General features: G+C 38.1%; 2 protein-coding genes across 2 annotated transcripts in view; one reads left to right on the top strand and one right to left on the bottom strand.

The window, feature by feature from the left end:
- LRRC17 (leucine rich repeat containing 17) overlaps positions 1-7071 on the bottom strand; it is a 36295-nt gene extending 29224 nt beyond the window's left edge. The window contains exons 1-2 of the mRNA XM_088134949.1: positions 6957-7071; positions 1618-2071 (exon numbers count right to left, since the gene is read on the bottom strand). The gene's annotated coding sequence lies outside the window, so the exon portion shown is untranslated. The remainder of the gene's footprint in view (positions 1-1617; positions 2072-6956) is intronic.
- FBXL13 (F-box and leucine rich repeat protein 13) lies at positions 298-18855 on the top strand. Its single transcript, XM_088134951.1, has 5 exons — positions 298-1677; positions 10254-10352; positions 12545-12662; positions 12818-12980; positions 14042-18855. The coding sequence occupies exons 2-5, from the start codon at positions 10323-10325 to the stop codon at positions 14190-14192; spliced, it is 462 nt and encodes a 153-aa protein (XP_087991077.1). The 5' UTR covers positions 298-1677; positions 10254-10322; the 3' UTR covers positions 14193-18855.
- The last annotated feature ends 1106 nt before the right edge of the window (positions 18856-19961 follow it).

Raw genomic sequence — 19961 nt, 5'->3', positions numbered from 1 at the left:
GAAAATGCTACAGCTGTGCCATTTGTGTTTCTGCAGTCCTATTTAAAAACAGCTCTTCATGCTACTTAGATACAACTACTACTACCTTCTCCTTATTTTTCCAGCCCATATAGCCAATCAGATTTAGTGTTACTGAATTAAAACAAAGCTCATTCATAGGGAACACTGTGTTTTCTTAATAGCCATTAAAAAAGCATCCTCAGCTTGTGGTAACTTCATAAACACATCCAAGCATGTTGGAGAAAGTACAGTAGTGAAAGTGAATTTAATAATAATTTATTATAATAAGGCAGATACACATAATGTTCATAGCCCTTACCTTCTTAGAGACACTTGTCCACAAGTTTTATTTACATTTTTACTTTAATATATTTTTTACATTAATACTATTTTAAATTTAAATAATATGCAATCAATGTTATCTATACATTTGGGTTCTTTCTTCTCATTTTAAGAAAAGAAACATAAGTCTTAAGGTAATGAACATGATGTCATGCTTTCCTCATTATGGGTGTTTCTAATCCTTCTGATCTCGTTTTTGCTGACTAGTGAAATTGCCTTAAAATGTTGTCCTAAACTACATCTATTGAAGAACATAATGTCTCTACTCCTAATGATAGATTGTGATTTCCTTTCTGCAAGCTTTCATTTCTGGTAATTGTGGGATTGCCATTTTTTCCCCCAGCTATACTATAATTGCATAAAATCAATAGTTTTCAGCATGACAGTGCCTACATCTGCATTGTAAAAATAAATACAAGCAGTTGTAGAAGGTTTAGTGTCCAGCTCAATGTTTGCCTTGTATATTGTCCGATTTTCTCTACATTGTCTGTCATTTGATTTAAATAATTCTTTTCTAGAGATGCTGTGCACTGCAACCTTGTATATGTTTACTCAGCAATAAATCTCACCGTGATCAGTGGGACTTACTCCTAGATAACTGTATAAAACATTACAGCATTTAATTTTATATGTGAACATTATTATTATTGTTATTATTTACCTGAAGCCTTAACTGCTTCAAGCCTTAGTACCGTTACATGCAAAGGGCAGTTGGAACATTTATTTATTTTTTGCATGCTTTATTCTTCTTTTGATTTAGTTCTGGTTTTCACATTGCAATATAGGTTGTAATATGGTAAAGTTAATGTTACAACTGCCATTGAAATTGTTGATGATTCATGCCTTTCTAATTTAGGACATGTTTTGGTTTACAGCCAAACAAAGTAATTTTGAAGTCCGTTTTCATTATATTTATTGATTCCAGTAATTCAATCATATATATATCTGCTCAGACACCCCACTGTTTCTGAATGTAATGGGACTACGCCAGAAAAGCGAGGATAGGATTGCTGCATTCAAAAAGCAGTTTAAGCATAAAGAAAAATGAAACATAATGTTCTTCAGTACTTTGAGAAAAACGCCCATTAAACTCTTAGCATCCACCCCAGTTATTAGAAAGCCTTCCAGTTAAAGTATCAGATTGCATCAGAAATCTGAACACAGAGATACAATGAATGCTTTTTCCTTCTTTCCTTCTGATTAAGGAGCTTCCCGAATTTACAGTTTTTAAGCATAGCTTATTGCAGAAAATTCACAGACAAAGGGTTACATTACCTCGGCAATGGAAGAGGATGTCACAAGCTCATCTACTTGGATATTTCAGGCTGCCTCCAGGTTTGCATTTCAGTTTTCTTTTTCATACTGTAGGGAAAGTAATCCTCTAGAGGACTGACGTTACCCAGCACTCATGGTATACTGAAGGAGTACAAGCCCTGCTGCAAACTTGAGCGGTTTTAAATTACATTACCACAGCTGCTTTAATTTTCCTGAGGAATAGCACTATAGGCTTTTGGCTCACTTCCAGTGGGTGTCTTAACTATAAACAAGTCCTTATTGCATAATGAAAGCATGGCTTATTTTGTGGGGCGGACTTAAAACAAGCATGCTTTTTGCTGCCTTACTTCCATGTATACAGTTTGAAATTCCAGATACGCAGAGCTTAACAATCCTCGAGGGTGCTGGACTCAGGGAACGACAAAATGAAATTCGTTGGGGGAGATGGGATTTCCTGAAAAGGAAAACCAACGATCAATGAGCTTGCTGATACCCTTGCTTCATCAAAGACTAGCCTGTGGTACAGTATAGTAACTTTCTAACAGAAAGAGACAATGAGATGCTAAACTGGGTACTTCAGGAAGAAGCATTGGCAAATGCTCTCCTCATCCCCAAATGCCAATATATGTTCAAAGCAGGTTGATTTTGCTCAAGTGATTCCAGAGGGGTTGGGAAGCTCGTTCCTTTGGAACAATAGCCTATACCCTGTGCAATAATCCTTCAGGTTTTCCCAACTTCATTGTCAAATGATAGGCATAGTTGATAGCCAGTCACCCTTCTTCTTGGAGTGATAGACGTTCTTGCTTTGACACATTTCTGGGAAATGATGATTAATGCTGAATTATGGGATGATTTGTCTCACAGAGAGACCCCATAATGAACTGCATAACCCTCATTGGGAGCTCAATTATCACACGCATGTCCTTTATTGAAATGAAAGGTGCACTTCTCCCAATATCTATTTAATAAACTTATATAACACAACTAGTAATTATGCCCAGGCCAACGTGCAATGGTTTAGGGGGCAGAGGACCACACTTAAAGAGACACATTTCTTTTCCTACAGGAAATAGACCTAGAATCTCTTTTTTGGTCCAAAGTTGTACCTTATGTTCTTGTCATCCTCTGCATTTGAAGAGGTCTTTCACAAGATGTCTTCTTACATTGGAGAGTTGCAGATCTATTTTATGGCAGTAGCAGAGAAAAGTCCCTATTGGGGCTGCATGCTTTGGAACCATCATTGACTTTTTTCAATGTTTCATTCGTTTTTCTTAAGAAATTTGAATGGAAGTTTTAAATCATTCCGAGGGGTGGGGAGCAGCATAATGTTGCAGCCTCTACCAGAGAATACTATAACTCCAAGTCTGGTAAAATCACAATTGCAAATGATTTCCAGGGAACTGATTCAGATAGTTCAGTAGAAAACTCAGCTGATTTTTTAAAGCATTATCATTTCAATATATTTTTATGACACAGAAGAAGAAGCCAGACTGCTTTTTCAGCTAGGATCAAAGCAGCATTTCAAGGTGGGAAGGTGAGAGAAGAAGAGCTTTAATGACTGCTATAGTGCATACTGTAGTGATTGTTTATAGAAAGAGCTGCATCGTCCAACAGATGGGGAGCATTTTCCCCCTAATGATTTAGCATCTTATAGTTTCATCCAAGCATCCTCCAGAAATAAATCATTGATGAAGACAAGCTTTATCTTGTCATAGCAATGGCTGAGCGATGTTCTAAGCCACTATAAATCATTAGTGAAGAAATGGCCAGAGTCAGCTAGTAATGTTAAGTCAGCAACTCTGTCTGCTCTATACTTCTGATCTGGCAAGAAAACTGCAGGGACTTGACATATATAGATTCCTTCCTCACCGGTTCCTTGGTCTTTGCCACAGTCGTCAGTTCTGTTTTTGCAAAGCTGTCTTCGGTTTGCCCTACCTCCCCCAGAAGCCCTGGGGTGCAAGAGAATCCAAAACAGTTGACACACTGAACATCTGTAGCTATGTTTTATTGTTCTTAAATAACTGGACAAAGAAACCGCAAATTACTGTTCTTAATAGTTTATGATTTTTTTAGTGTGTGATAAACTGCTGATTTGACAGCAATAGTTTTTGTATATTATTCTATGACAAAAAGTACATAAACCATTAAGAATAATCAACGTAATAATAGTAGTAATCATAATAACATCACAATAACTTTCAGTGGTTCCTCAGGTAATTTCCTAGCTTATAAAAGTATATTTGGTAAAATATTAATCAAGTAAGGTGTTTGGGTCTAGTGCTTTGTAGATCTCAGCAGGAATGGCATCCTGTCCTGTTGCTCTATTTGAGTTCATCTGTGAGATCTCTTTCTTGATCTCATCAGTAGAAGGAAGCAAATCCAGGGCATCCAAGACTGGCAGCTGAGGAATCTGCTGTAAGACATAATGTTCAGTTGTGGGCAGCCTATTGAATAGGTTGGAAAAGTGTTCAGCCCAGCAGTTTTTTAGTCCTTCCTGGTCTTTGATCAGGCTCGACCCATCAGATGACAGCAAGGGGGGAGCACCCTGATTTAGAAGGACCATAAACTGACTTTATGGCACTGAAGAAGTATCTGGTGGCAAGAAGTGTCTGCGTAGCGTTGCACCTGCTCAGCCTTTCTCTGCTACCACTCATCCTGCACTCCTCATAGTTCCAGCTATACTTTGGACTACAGGTGCTTGACTTGTCTTTCTTTGAGATACATGATGGGTCGGTCATTCTGCCAGTCTGCGTAGGCCTTGTTCTTGGCCTGGAGGGCTGCTGAAATGGTCTTGTGGTTTTCATGAAACCAGTCTTGATGCGCCCGGGTTTTCAGTCTGAGTATAGTTGTTGCACTCTGCGTGATGATGTCTTTAAACTGTGTCCACTTTTCAGAACAGGTTCCTACAAGCAGTAAATTTCCAGAGGGTCTTTCATTAAGTACATCTTGGAAACATTGGGCTTGGCCTGGTTCCTGCAGTCTGCCGACGTTAAATGACTTTCTGACAGTCCTTGATTGCTTATGACGTAAAGGGGTTATGTGCAGGTTGAGGACCAACTGGACCAGCCTGTGATCTGTCCAGCACTCAGCACCTTGCATGGATTGGGTGATTGTGACATCTTTAAGGTCGTGCTGATGTACTATGACATAGTCAAGTAGGTGCTAGTATTTGGACCTGGGATGCATCCAGATAGTTTTGTACTCGTTTGCAAGTCTGAACATCATGTTAGTGATGCACGGTTGTGGTCGGCACATTTGCTCAGAAGCAGCAGGCCATTGCTATTTAGTTTTCTCACCTCATGTCTCCTGAGGACTCCATTCAGTTGTCACTGTCTGTCCCCACCCTAGTGTTGAAGTTGCCTAGAATGACAAGTTTGTCAGTGGCGGGGGCTGTTCGAGTAATCTGATCCAGGTCCTCGTAGAAACCTTCCTTGTCTTCATCTGGACTCATGAGAGTTGGTGCAAAGGCACTGACAATGGTGATATACCAGGACTTGCTGAGAGGAAAGCAGAACTTCATAATGCATTCATTTATTCCAGCGGGTAGAGTAGATATGTGTTTCAGCAGAGCAGTTTTGATTGCAGTACCTACTCCGTGAGTCCTGTTGTCAGTCTATGGTTTCCCTTTCCAAAAGAACGTATATCCACTCACTGCTTCCTGTAATGAACCTCTGTCTGCCAGCCTGGTCTCACTGAGTGAAGCAATGTCAATGCTATAATGGCAAAGTTCAGCTGTTATGAGTGCTGTTCGTCTTTCAGGCGTTGACACCTTATCTCTATCCAGCAAGGTGTGGATGTTACAGGCTGCGAAAATGAGTTTTCTTTGATTCATTTTTCTTGATGCTCAACCGCTAAGGAGATGATCTGCCAACTGCAGTTAGTTAGCCAGATGTTGTGGGGTAGGTAAGGTTTAAGGTACCTTTTCTAACCCCCTCCATCATGCGAGGGTGAGCAGTGCTATCCTAGAAGGGCTGCCTAGTCGCCCTGGATGCTTCCAGACATTTCTGCTGCCCCAGGTACTGAGACGAATGACCACTGGTCCAAGGGCCACCCACGTGCAGGTTTGTGACTACAACTGCCAGCAGGCATCTGCACCTGTTGCTTCATCACTCCCCCATCGCTGCAGGGCTCAATGAATTAGGTTTGGACTGAGATGATTTGCAGACGAGTTGTAGATGAAGTTGAACTGCACAACAGAAACCTGTGTGTGATGGAGTTTTAAGTGGAACAGCCGATGCCCAGCGGTAGTCCCACTCTCTTGGCATAAGAGACCTTAATCCAGTGGCACGGAGAACCATTACAGCTGGAGACCTCTCCTGCTGCAGTGGATGACCAGGACATCTTAGTGTCTTGTCATGCTCTTAGCACTCCACAGTGCCTGCTGGGCCTGCCTTCTTAACTGTTGGACCGTTGATCAGCCTCCTCTGCTCAATCTGCCAGAGCCAGACTTCACACGCTGGGATCGATAAATCCCCTGCCTCACTGAGAATTGAAGGCCCATTGGCTACCCTCACCTGGTTTGGCCCGTCTGCCAAGATGGTTTGCCAGGATGTGGCCGCTACACATGTTACAGCTACTTGGAGCCACAGGTGAGAGCTGAGAGCCAGGTGGGCATTGTCAGAGAAATTACATTTCAGCCAGCGAGCTTTTGGCATTTTGTCTGAGAGCAGAATTGCAAGGCTTACATGGGGCTAGTCTGGAATCCCTTGGATATTTACTTGTTATCACAGGGAAATCAGTGAAAGTTCAGCTTTCACATAGTTTGAGATAATGAAGAGTAGGGTCAGGAGTCAACTCTACATAGCTTGAATGATTGCTTTTTTTATGCATGGCTGTAACATCCTGCTTTGCAGATAAGTGAAGAATTCCTTTTATTGGTTCTTTCAACTCTGACTTTACTTTGGTGGAAAGGAAAAACAGTATGTGCCCTTTTCTTTCCAATCAGTGCTGAAATAACATTAAGCAAAATTGGCTTAAGTAGAATATAATTGCTTTCTTACTCTTCAGAGCAACCTCCAATCCAGAGTCAGAATTGTTCTTTTTAATATATAGGCAACTAGCTAACTAACTAACACTGCCAAGCCTAAGACATTGATTTAAATATTTTCTTCCATAGATACACACTCTTCATGCTATTCCACTTCAGGAATTCAAAGTTATATAGAAGAGGGACTAATTAATAGTAAGCAAGAGAAGTCAAGGCATGAGATCAGAGAAAGGAATGGGAATTATAGTTAACTCTAGTTTACACAAATAGCATTCACTAAACCTGTGCATATCTTTCAAACCGGGTAAACCATCCTTGCTTCCACAGTTCTGTACATTGCTTCATATATTACCTTATGTTCTCTCAACTTTTCTTCTCTCTCCTTTTGGGGAATTCATCAACTTGCTCTTCTCCCTTCGTCTACACCCATTGACATGTTTTGCAGTTCAATCCTCACTCATGTTCTCTATATGACCAAACAATATCAACACACCTTTTTAGTACTGGTCATTCACATTTGTGTTCAGTCCACATTCATTCAGCATCCATTTACACCATTTTTCAACAATCTCAGAGCTTTTACAACTTTGCCTTCATAAAATTTTACTTGAACACTGACATGTATAGAATTAGTTTTAATTCCACTCTTTAATTCCATCATATCACTATGATTCTTATATATACTGCTCTCAAATACTCCTTCCAGTATTCATTCACTGCAGTTTCCTCCCAAATATTTAATAATCATTTTGTTTTTTAATTTCATCTCTCTGTTGGAGGCGTCTTGTTTAGCCCTCTTCACCCACATCTGAAACATTTTTTTAAAAAGTCCATCAAAATGTCCCTGCCTACTCCCTGATTCTTTGAATTTTATCTGTCTTTTGCTGTCTTTGCATTCTTTGCAACTATTTTTTCTGTCTGTTTATACTGTACAATATGGGGGCCATTTGTAGGGAGTATGTATGTGAGCCCTGGTTAATTAAAACTAATGATTAATGATTCCCTAGTTTTTAATTGGACTTGTTCTTTTTGTTGTAAGTAGTGCAGTGTTCAAGCCATATAAAATCAATAAAGAAACAAGTAACTTTCTTTCATCCTCCTCCCCCCCCCAGTAATTATTATAACAAGCATTTCTCTCAGACAACCTTGTTTACTTCTTCATCCCACCAAACATCCTTTTTTATACTTCTCATCAACATAACTCCACATATTTGTATGGCACTCCGTAACATAATCATTTTCACTCTTTCGAAGCAGCTTCCACATCCTTTTTCCTTACAGCTACTTTTTTCATTTATTCAGTTGGAAGATTTGTCTGTATTCTAGTGCTTTTTCATACAGAAATCAGACTTGCTTTGTCTGCAATAATTCTTTCACTCAATTTCTTTCACTTCTTTCATTTTCTTCTGTCAACTTTTTCCCAAGATCCACCATGATATTACCAACTCCCCCTTTCTCCTGTACTCTTAACCTCTCATTGACTTTGTATTCTTCACCAACTTCTTCAGTCTTTCCTCATAAACAGTCAATAATGTTTTTAAAGTTATATGCATTCCTTTTCCATGTGCCCATATGAAAAGACTTATGCTTAACCAGTGTACTCAAAACAACATTCATTTGTTTTGTTTCCAGTTTAATCTACGTAAAAACATACGCTCTTCTCCTTTATATTCATGCACATCCAGTGGGGCAAAAAAGTATTTAGTCAGCCACCAATTGTGCAAGTTCTCCCACTTAAAAAGATGAGAGAGGCCTGTATATCATAGGTATACTTCAACTATGAGAGACAAAATGAGAAAAAAAATCCAGAAAATCACATTGTCTGATTTTTAAAGAATTTATTTGCAAATCATGGTGGAAAATAAGTATTTGGTCACCTACAAACAAGCAAGATGTTTGGCTCTCACAGACCTGTAACTACTTCTTTAAGAGGCTCCTCTGTCCTCCACTTGTTACCTGTAGTAATGGCACCTGTTTGACCTTGTTATCAGTATAAAAGATACCTGTCCACAACCTCAAACAGTCACACTCCAAACTCCACTATGGCCAAGACCAAAGAGCTGTCGAAGGACACCAGAAACAAAATTGTAGACCTGCACCAGGCTGGGAAGACTGAATCTGCAATAGGCAAGCAGCTTGGTGTGAAGAAATCAACTGTGGGAGCAATAATTAGAAAATGGAAGACATACAAGACCACTGATAATCTCCCTTGATCTGGGGCTCCACGCAAGATCTCACCCTGTGGGATCAAAATGATCACAAGAACAGTGAGCAAAAATCCCAGAACCACATGGGGGGACCTAGTGAATGACCTGCAGAGAGCTGGGACCAAAGTAACAAAGGCTACCATCAGTAACACACTAGGCCGCCAGGGACTCAAATCCTGCAGTGCCAGATGTGTCCCCCTGCTTAAGCCAGTACATGTCCGGGCCCATCTGAAGTTTGCTAGAGAGCATTTGGATGATCCAGAAGAGGATTGGGAGAATGTCATATGGTCAGATGAAACCAAAGTAGAACGTTTTGGTCTAAACTCAACTCGTCGTGTTTGGAGGAGAGAGAATGCTGAGTTGCATCCAAAGAACACCATACCTACTGTGAAGCATGGGGTGGAAACATCATGCTTTGGGGCTGTTTTTCTGCAAAGGGACCAGGACGACTGATCCGTGTAAAGGAAAGAATGAATGGGGCCATGTATCGTGAGCTTTTGAGTGAACACCTCCTTCCATCAGCAAGGGCATTGAAGATGAAACGTGGCTGGGTCTTTCAGCATGACAATGATCCCAAACACACCGCCCGGGCAATGAAGGAGTGGCTTCGTAAGAAGCATTTCAAGGTCCTGGAGTGGCCTAGCCAGTCTCCAGATCTCAACCCCATGGAAAACCTTTGGAGGGAGTTGAAAGTCTGTGTTGCCCAGCGACAGCCCCAAAACATCACTGCTCTAGAGGAGATCTGCATGGAGGAATGGGCCAAAATACCAGCAACAGCGTGTGAAAACCTTGTGAAGACTTACAGAATACGTTTGACCTCTGTCATTGGCAACAAAGGATATATAACAAAGTATTGAGATGAACTTTTGATATTGACCAAATACTTATTTTCCACTATGATTTGCAAATAAATTCTTTAAAAATCAGACAATGTGATTTTCTGGATTTTTTCCCCCATTTTGTCTCTCATAGTTGAGGTATACCTATGATGAAAATTACAGGCTCTCTCATCTTTTTAAGTGGGAGAACTTGCACAATTGGTGGCTGACTAAATACTTTTTTGCCCCACTGTAAATGGGAATTCGTGGGAAGTGTTTGTGAATCTCAATTTTTGTTTCAGGAAGGTGGGAATCATACAGAACTCACAAGAGAGCAGTCTTCCTGAAAACTGATGATTCCAGAGTCATAAATGTTTCTCACCGATACAGTAGACAAATATAGGGGGAGTATTCTCTCTCTGGCAGGTTTTTTATTATATTTTGAGCAAAAATTGGGGAGGAGGATATCTGCTTCTGAAGCTTCATTTGCAACAAATTCTTTTTTTTTTTAAATGATACAATTAGTTGCATATTTGGTTTCCAGGTTATTGCTTAACACATTGCAATCGTAACATAATTGTAATGAATGGTTTATGATTAATTTCTTTCTTTTTTCAAAATAAGATTACAGTGGAAGGCTTCAGGAATATTGGTAATAGTTGCAGTGGTATCCAGTACCTGACAGTTAATGAAATGCCCACTCTTACTGACAGATGTATTCAGGTAAGAAAGGACCAGTCTTCTGCATGATCTTGAATTTAAATGTTAGCCTGAGAGTCATGAAGAGTTATGCCAGCTGAATGCATAGAATTCCGTGCAGGTGAACGGGGGGGCTGGCAGAACTTGGAAAGAGTGCTTCAATGTGCCTTTGTTTCTAGCACAGAAATGTGGCAAGCTGCTGCAGGAGACTCGGATTTTCCATTCCTCTTGTGCCGAACCTTTCTGGGTCTATTAAAAATCACATGTGCTAATAACTTATGCATTTATTAACAAGGCTGTTTTTATATTAATACATTTATTCCACAGCAAAACTTCATCAAACTAAAAATATTCTAGAAGAAAATGACTTCCATTTTGATTTTGCTCTTCTGAGAGAGAGAGAGAGAGAGACAGAGACCGACAGAGACAGAGACAGAGAGATACATTACAAGACACCTTTGCTGATGGAATAATTTTCTCCTATACTTATCTTTCTTCTCAAATAATCATTTCAGTATATAAATAAATCTGTTTTCTGGGGCTTTCTAAAGTGTATTACAGTTTTCTTTAGAAGTAATTCTTAAACAGGACAGATGTATCTATCAGCTGGAAAGTAATTACAGGTAGTCCTCGTTTAGTGACCACAATCAGGATCAGCAACTCAGTTGTTAAGCGAAGTGGTTGATAAGTGAAACCACGACTATGCTTATGATCTTACTTCAGCTTTCCTTTGCTTTACAGACCTGCAAAAATCCTAAATACGAGGAGTGGTCATAAAGTTACTTGTTCATTACTGTCATAATTGTGAATGGTCGCTGTATGAGGCAGTCACTAAACAAGGACTACTTGCAATGGAGGAATGTAAAAACTGGGTCTTCCCTGGCTGTGTGGTGGGACTGTTTTGGATTTTTTCATAGAAAGGTGGTATGAGCAGTCTGCTGATTAAAGATGGGCAGCCCGATGGCCAAATCTGTTGCCTACACCAGATTTCTTAGGTTGATCTAGACAAGGAGCTTTTCAAATTGAGGAAATTAATCTTAATGTTGCAGGTGCAGTGTAAACTGATGCACATTGGAGCAAAAAATCCTAACCATAGACACATGGGTATGATTTGAGCCAACTATGATGAAACAAGGAATAGGCTCTTGGGGATGAGGGAATAGTTCAATGAAAATATCAACCCAGTGTTTGACTGATGTAAAAAGACAAATTTCCTGCTGGGGACTCTTCCGGAAAGAAATGGAAAATAAAACAATAAATGTTTTTAGAGAGTTTTGTGTGTGCTATTCCACTCACTATATTAAAAGGAAGGATTTTAGGAAGGAATTGGGCAAATTAATGGCAGATGAAGTTGCCAACACTGTGCGATAGACAGAGGCACGTGCTTCTCCATCCCAATTATTGAGAAACGTGAGAAGTAGAATGCAATGGTTCTTGTGCTTTGCTTGACCCCTGCAGGAACAGAATGCTGGACATTAAACAGGCCTTTGGTCTAATCAGCTTTTTTTCAGGTTTAAACAGTGGAGAGTCCAGTCCGTGTTATTTTCTGTGAGTGATTGCCCTACATTCAAAAATCCCCTTCTCTGTCTCAGTTCTAGTTAAACCATTAGTTCAACAGTTCCAGGGCATGTTTACAGCATTTTCGAAGGTCGTTGCCAAACATCCTTGAGGGCAAAATTGGAAACTTTAGGAACAGTACTTTGCCTTTTTAAACATCTTTTCTGTCAGTTACTACTGGTCTGCCGATCTTAAGAGTAAACAAGGAATTTATGACTTTGATACCCTTTCTTTTATAATCCTTCCTAATTCATCATATTTCCACTGGTATGGTGTCCTAAGATACCAGGATCAAAGCTGGGGTATGGAATGCTTTCTATCAAATTCACTTCCAGGTTTTTTCAAGAAGCTGTTTCATGTTAATGGCCTCTGCAACTAATTGCTGCTTCTTGGAGGATTTCTATATTTGATTCCTTAACATTCTCATCCAAATTAAACTGAACAGGTTGTGTTTCCTCCAGTGAAACTCTATGTAATCTGGGTGTGACAGAAAGAGTAGAAGATAAACCATTATTTTCCAATTGGTGAATAGCCTGAGCAGTGGGGATGGGCGTGTTAGTTTGTATGAAATAGCGTAGAAAATGAAATTTATTTTTATAAAAGGCATTTTTAATAAAGGATGTCATGTGTTTATTTAATTATCTCCTCCTCTCTTAAAGGCGTTGGTTCAAAAGTGCAAAAAAATTGTGTCTATTGAATTCAACGAATCCCTACATGTTTCTGACACAGGTCTCAGTGCACTCGATGCGTGTGAACTTGTTAAAATGAAGATAAAAGGTAGGTGATAATGTAGTAATTCTGGCAAATTTTTAAAGAATGTTCCCGTTCCTTTGACTTTAGTTGCACTTTCCAGTTGCTACTATATATAGTGGCTGAAACAGGTTTTCCATTCTGGGTTAGAATGACCTGATTCTGGTGTATTGTCTCAACAGGGAGTAATCGGGTGACTGATCTAAGTTTCAAAGTCATGAGCAAATTCTGGCCTGGAATGAAACATATTTATGTAGCTGATTGCCAGAAAATAACAGATGTAGCTCTCAAGCTCATCAGACCGCTGGACCATATTGTTATACTCAATTTGTCAGGCTGCATAAGGTATTGTTATAGTTACATGATGGCATTGTTCATTGTAACGACGTTATTTTTATTCATTTTAAAGTATTGAGGTAATTGCATTACAACCATGTCGGGGGAAAAAAAGGATACTCATAAAGTCAAAATGTGCAAACCTGTTTGCCTGCAAGTAAGCACTACATAAACAAAATGAAAAGGATTTTGTGGCAGTGATATACATCTTGCCAGCCTGTTGGCAGTGCTGATGTTGCTTCGTTTTTCATACTCAGTGAAAACATACCCTTCTCTCAGGTTTTTAAATAGATGTGGGAATGCTTTTATTGGCTTTTTATATACCGAGGCACTGGCCCGGGGATGTTTTACAATGAAGGGCAGATAATAAAATTATTATTTTATAAACAAATAGTGTATCAGCAGAACAGGACATTAAGACTAAATCCTTGGAACCATCTTTCATCAGAAGCAGGGCACCAATTCCACTGAGTGAGTTAAGCGATAGATGCAAGACTACCAGGTAGACATCAGACAAATGCTGTGATTGATGAATTCTCACATAAAATAAATTAGGATTTGGAGTAGCCAGCATAGTCAGAATAACAACAGAGTGACTTTTTGATGTGCTGATTGAATTTTGGCTGTTGATGGTTTCCTGCAACAACAATTAGCTGTTGCACATAGAAATTAACTTGTAATGTAATGGTATTTTATTACATTGTTCTCTGTTTTAAAGATTTAATGAAACAGGCTTTAGCTGCAATTCTAAATAGAATTCCTTGAAAGTAAATGTGATTAGAATGAATGGGGGTTAGTTTTCAATAAATATGAATTAAGCTAATCTAGCTAACATACAGAAATATTTCCAGTTAGTCCCATGTTTCGTTTATAAAGTGGACAAGATTATTTGAAATATTGATAAAAATTGGCCTGCTAGCATTTCTTTTAGACATTTATATCTCTGAAGATTGACATTGATTGCTATATATTTCAAGTGTTTATCATCTTGCATTCAAGAACTAATGATTAAAACTTAACTTTAGAATCATGAACAAAGTAAAATTAAGTATTTTCCATTTATATTTCAGAATCAGTGATTCAGGAATAAAATCATTTGTCGACGGTCCTTCAGGCCCAAGATTAAAAGAACTCATTTTGGCTAATTGCTGCTATATCTCTGACAGTGCCCTCCTAAAAGTAGCTGAAAGGTACCAGGTGGCAAGGTTTTTTATTTGCTGATACTTAGCACAGGAATGTTTAAAGAAGCATGTTTGAAAATACTCATTTTAACTAACTCCGATACCCCTTTAATATAATGTAGCAACAGTTAATTGTGACTCTGGGTCACTGAAATTAGGAGTCCCAGACCAAAGATTAGCATACATAATTGGACATTATTTCAGTGGAACTTCCTTGTTAACACATGTTCAAGAACATTTGTCTGTACATTTCAGGAGGCTAAATCTCAACTCCAGGTACATTCCAGGTCCCCTCAATTAAACATCGCTGTCTTGTGGGACAGAGGAACCGGGCATCCTCTGCCGCAGCTCCTGCGCTCCGGATAGCATTCCCCCCGAGATAAAGAAGGCAGCCATTTTCCTGGGGTTTCAGAAGGCCCTCGAGATCTGGCTCTCTTCCCAGACCTGGGGTTGGTCTCGTTGTGAGCCCCTGTCCTGGTTCTGATTGCTACGGCAGTTTTTTGTCAGGGCGTTTCTGTTTTGCTGTTACGTTTTTAACTGTTTTAATTGCATTTTTCGATATATTATAAGCCGTCCAGAGTCTTTGGAGTGGGCAGCCATAATAAATGTCATAAAGAAATAAATAATAATCATAATTCGTGTTTTCTGTTTTTAGCATTTTTTTTGTTGTTGCTAAAGTGGCAAAAGTAACTGTTTGCAACATGGCAGCTAAAAAAATTGTTCAAGGAACGACCAATATTCTAAAATAGTTTTAAAATGTTTTCCATACATCGTATTAATATTTTTGCTGGTTTTCAGATGACTCAGTGTAGATGAATCTATGTATATAGTTTTTTTCTCTCAGAAGAATGATGAAAAGATCCTTAAAAATACTAGATACCAACACAAATAAAAGTCAGTTAACATAAGCATAAAACCTGAAGTATAAAAATTAGTCTTTCACTGGGATCCAAATTATATGATCCATTTATATGGGTTTTAAACTTTTTTTTAAACAAAAGCTTTAAAAACAGGTTTTGTGTGTTATGTTGAGAACCCCCTTGAAATTTGTGGGGGCATATTTGGGGTGGGATTCAGGAGTTTCAAGGGGTATATAATATTACAATGAAACTTTACAGTAACAGAATATCCTTCCATGCACTTAAACATTACTTAATTTACTTGTTAAAAAATCATATTGCTTTGCTCCATGGGAAAAATACCAGAAAATAATTGGGGAGTGATAATATAATAATTAGGAATAATCCAGTTAACATAAAAGCGAGTTCAAAGTTTTGAGTTCTCCAGAATTATTCTAAAGACTAATGCTTTTGTTTTTTTTAACTAGTGGGAAAGAGGGAATGATTTCTACAAAGTAGGCTCAGGGTTTAAAGCTATAAGAAATTTAGTTTTGAATCAGTCCCAGGATGGAAGCAACAGACTGAATGAAGGCCATTCACATGGCTCTGGCATCATTCACACTAATCACAAGTTTTAAACAAAACAGCCTCTCTCTCTAGCTATGAAAACATTAAACAATATGTGATTCCATGAGGCTTCACTGGTAGCCCACAAAGATGCCTTAGTGTCGCACAGCAGAAGAGCAAAGTAGCATGGACCCCACATAAACAAAGCCAAAATGTAATTCAGGATTTTAAACTGAGTTATATTTAATTAATCAAAACAGATTGTTTAGTAATACTAGCAGTTGGAGGGAATTAAACCCTCAAAAAAGTAGACCTTCATTCCAAGGGATGAAAGGGAAGCTTCTCCAAAGTCTTTCAATATATTGATGAATTGGCACTGATAGATGCATGGGGGCTACAAAATCCAAAAGGGATTTTGTATGTGTATTTGTATGTGTGTGTGTGTGTATACACACACACACTCTCTCTCTCTCTCTCACACACACACACACACACACACACACACATATTCCAGCAAGACACAAATCATACTCCAGAACTGATATATGTTGGGTTTCTAAGACCCTAACATCATCCATCAAAGAAGTACAGGTTCTTCCTATAACACAATCCAATTTTAATAATGTGGTATCTTGAAGAAAAGTTGCCCTTTAAATGGAACATGAATGACAGGCTGCTACTTAGGGAAATGCAAAGAGGAATTATTACTTTTTCTTTCAAGACAAATAAAACACCAGGAATTTCAGAGTCAATCATTTGGGAGACAAGGAAAGCTTACATGAGAGAACTTTTCATAAAACGTGCAGCAGAACAGAAACAGCAGTATAACAGACCGAAAGCACAATTGGAAGGAGAAATAAGAGAATTAGAACAGATACATACAAATAACCCCAAAAGGAAAGTGATGAAAGAGTTGCAAAAAGCTAAACAACAACTAGATTTTTTAATATGTTCAATTATTTAATCAATGAAATAATGAATTTTAAATGTTATGACAATTGTAAGTTCTTTGTTTATTTACTGATATTTTATTTTCCATCCACTCTGTACTTTCCTTTACACTTTCTTCTCTTTTCTTTTATGCAGTTATTTATTTTGTTCCTTAAATGTTTTAAAATAAACATTTAAAAATGGCCTGTTCCACCATCACCATCACACACACAAAAAAAGTAGACTTTTTTGCTTTTATCCAATGGAAAATTCAAAAGCTTTCCTATTTTTCATAGTCAATTTGATTAGTCCTAATAAAATGTCGCTCAGGAATGGATTTCTGGCTTTTCCCCCAATGGAAACAATACAGCTGATTTTTTTTTATATGTCTTAGGAAATATCATGTTTAACTACCTGGAATACCAAAGGTGGAAGAAAGCATTGCAAAACATTCTTGTAGGACATGTACCTTGTACCTACTATACCTATACATTGTACCTATATCTCAAAAGGGTCGGCAGCTTTCTCCAATTGAGGGCAGTACTTGGATTTAAAAGTTGAGGTTGACATAGACTCAGCTGGTTGTTCCATCAGGCACCTGGGCTCCAAACTGTCTGGTGTCACATGTTGTATGTTTCATGGATGATCTTAATGTAATCTACTTTTGGAATTGTACTTTTGATTAATTATTCATTAAGCTCCACTTTAATTTTCTTACTTGTAATGTATATGCCAAAGAAGATGTATTATAGCATAAATAACAAAAAAAATTACAAGATTTCTTATACTGTCTTTAGGTGCCTACATCTAATTTATTTGAATTTGTTTAATTGCCAAGCTGTGAATGATGCCGGGATTCAGTCTTTGACAATGATACCTTCATTAGCCTATATCAATATTTCACGGATAGGTATCACAGATCAGGTGAAGACCCAGAAGCTTGGAAATGTATTTCTAGGCATTCTTCTTGAATAAGCAAATGTTTGTGGGGTTCTGTGGATCATTGTAATATTTTCTGTGCAATTTCTATCTGCCTTTTAGTTGCTATTCTCTTTGTTTTGGTTTTTGATAACTGCAACTGTTTCTTAATGTCGGCACAAATAGCAGAGAATAAGGATGTAATATGAATAATCCTTCAGCATAATCAATAATTTTGTTCTTAGACTACTAAATGAAATATGGCTATTAATTTAGGAAAAGACATTTGAATCTGCAGTTTTAGTGTCCTGGTACTCTGAATAATAAAATTATAAAATGTGGTTAAATAAATATGTAAGAGGAAAAAAGATATTGTTTTTGTTTACAAAAGTTTAATATTGCTTCTCTGCAGAGATCATAAATATTATAGGTTCAAATATATTTGGCTAAATTTTTCATTAAAATTTATATAAATATTTTTTCTATATACTTTTTTTGCAAAGAAAACTTGATGATCCAAAATATGATTTAGAGAAGATCAAAAATGTTGTTTTGTGATTATGTTTTTAGAGAAACTAAATCAGTTTGATTTAGTATTTTCTAAAGTTTTTTTGAGGGAGGCTTAATAAGTTAAATTCTTGCTTTTACTCAAAGCAAAGAATTGGGAATGGATGTGGTTATCTATCTTAAACCCGTACAGGTCCAGAATACATTAATCGTTTTCAAAGGCAAATAATGTTGTAATATTACTGGAAGAAATCATACCATTCATTACAGTAATATTGCAACATTAGTTGCCTTTGAAAAAAAGATTAGTGTATTCTGGGTGTTCTGTCATGGCCGACCGTTTTCCTTTTCATGATATCTTTTGCGATTCGGTCAATCTTCTTTGCCTTTGGGTGGTGGTGGTGGGGAGAAAGAGATTTTCTAGAATAATAATTATTTTTATCTTAGAATGCTAGTAAACTAACATTGGTTTAAAATGTTCATAGGCTTTGGAGAGCCTTGGCAAGTACTGGAAAATTAAGGAGATTATTCTGTCAGAATGTAAGATGATTTCCGATGCAGGAATGAAGGTAAAATGACGCCTTACTTTATCGATGCCACATTTATGTATTGTTGATTTTCTGTATTAATATTTTGAGATTTCTTTTAAAATAAAATTCCTTCTCATTCTTACATGGGAGTGTTATGTTTGCTATCTGTATAACTCAAATTCATCCCTATCTTGCTTCAGAATGCCAGAATGGCATCTAGTAGCCCAGTCCATTCTCTGTTTCTGCTGAAATTTAATTTAGTGATTTAGTAAGTCCATTCCTTTAGATTCCTCTGCTTTATATTCCTTCATTACTAGCTATGAGGATATTTTTATATAGCTTCGTTAAAATATAGTTTTATGTTTATGAAAATATATAGATTTCAAACTTTACCCTTCAGTAAGTTTGTATGTCATAGTTTTGTATACTATAAAGAGAACCACAATAATCAATTGCAGTTCTCTTCATGGTCTTCAAAACTATGACATACAAACTTACTTACAATGATTATATTTAAGAAGTAATAATGTACTCTGTGGGGTGTTATCTTGAAAATAGTTGGAAACTAAGAAAATGTTGGCTGGTGTGGGTCTTCCGGGCTGTGTGGCCGTGTTCTGGAAGTTTTGTTTCCTAACGTTTCGCCAGCCTCTGTGACTGGCATCTTCAGAGTGCAGGAGCACAGACAGGAGCAGTTCTCTCTGTGCCCAGGGTGATGTGACCCTTTTGTGGGTATTTATAGAGATCTGGGGGGGAAGGGGGATTGGTGGTGTGGGGGGGTTGGGTTACTGAGTGGCTGCTTGTTTTGGTGTCAGAATCTGTGTGTATCTTCCTGGGGATTAGGCAGGGTTTTTTCTTCTATTGAATTGTTAACGAGGGGCTGCTGGGGGTGATTAGCATGTTCATTGTGTGAACTGTTCACACGTCCTGGTGGTTGAGCTGAGTTCGTTGACCTTTTGCAGGCTGTATTTTTCAGGATTGGTAGCCAGGTTTTGTTGATTTTTAGACTCTCCTCTTTTTTTATTGAAACTGTGCTGGTGTTTGTGAATCTCAATGGCTTCCCGGTATAGCCTGGTATAGTGGCTGTTGGTGTTGTCCAGTATCTCTGTGTTTTCAAATAGGATTTTGTGTCCAATGTGCTTGAGAGCATGTTCAGCTACTGCAGATTTTTCTGATTGCTGTAGTCTGCAGTGTCTTTCGTGTTCTTTTATCCTGGTATGGATGCTGCGTTTTGTGGTCCCGATGTATACCTGCCCGCAGCTGCATGGTATGTGGTATACTCCGGCGGTGAGGGGATCCCTTTTGTCTTTTGCTGATTTTAGCACTTCTTGTACTTTTCTGGTGGGTCTGAAGATTGTTTGGAAATTGTGTTTTTCTATCAGTTTTCCCATGCGGTCTGTGACCCCTTTGATGTAGGGCAGAAATACTTTGTTGGTGGGTGGCTGTTTTTCTTCTTCAGTCGCATGTTGTTTTCTTGGTTTGATGGCTCTTTTTATTTCATTCTTGGAGTAGCCATTCGCT

Source organism: Python bivittatus, unplaced genomic scaffold (assembly GCF_059951505.1).
Source record: "Python bivittatus isolate LINGU-HERP-01145 unplaced genomic scaffold, Pbiv_v1 ctg000120_np1212, whole genome shotgun sequence".
In the NCBI taxonomy this organism is placed as follows: domain Eukaryota; kingdom Metazoa; phylum Chordata; class Lepidosauria; order Squamata; family Pythonidae; genus Python; species Python bivittatus.
Note: the sequence above shows the minus strand (reverse complement) of the source record. Positions and strands in the feature narration are given on the sequence as shown.

Excerpts from the sequence above, each read along its gene's own strand:
- FBXL13 (XM_088134951.1), top strand. The coding sequence starts at position 10,323 with ATGCCCACTCTTACTGACAGATGTATTCAG. Across the intron at positions 10,353-12,544 it reads TTACTGACAGATGTATTCAG|GCGTTGGTTCAAAAGTGCAA; the intron begins GTAAGAAAGGAC and ends CCTCTCTTAAAG. Across the intron at positions 12,981-14,041 it reads AATTTGTCAGGCTGCATAAG|AATCAGTGATTCAGGAATAA; the intron begins GTATTGTTATAG and ends TTTATATTTCAG.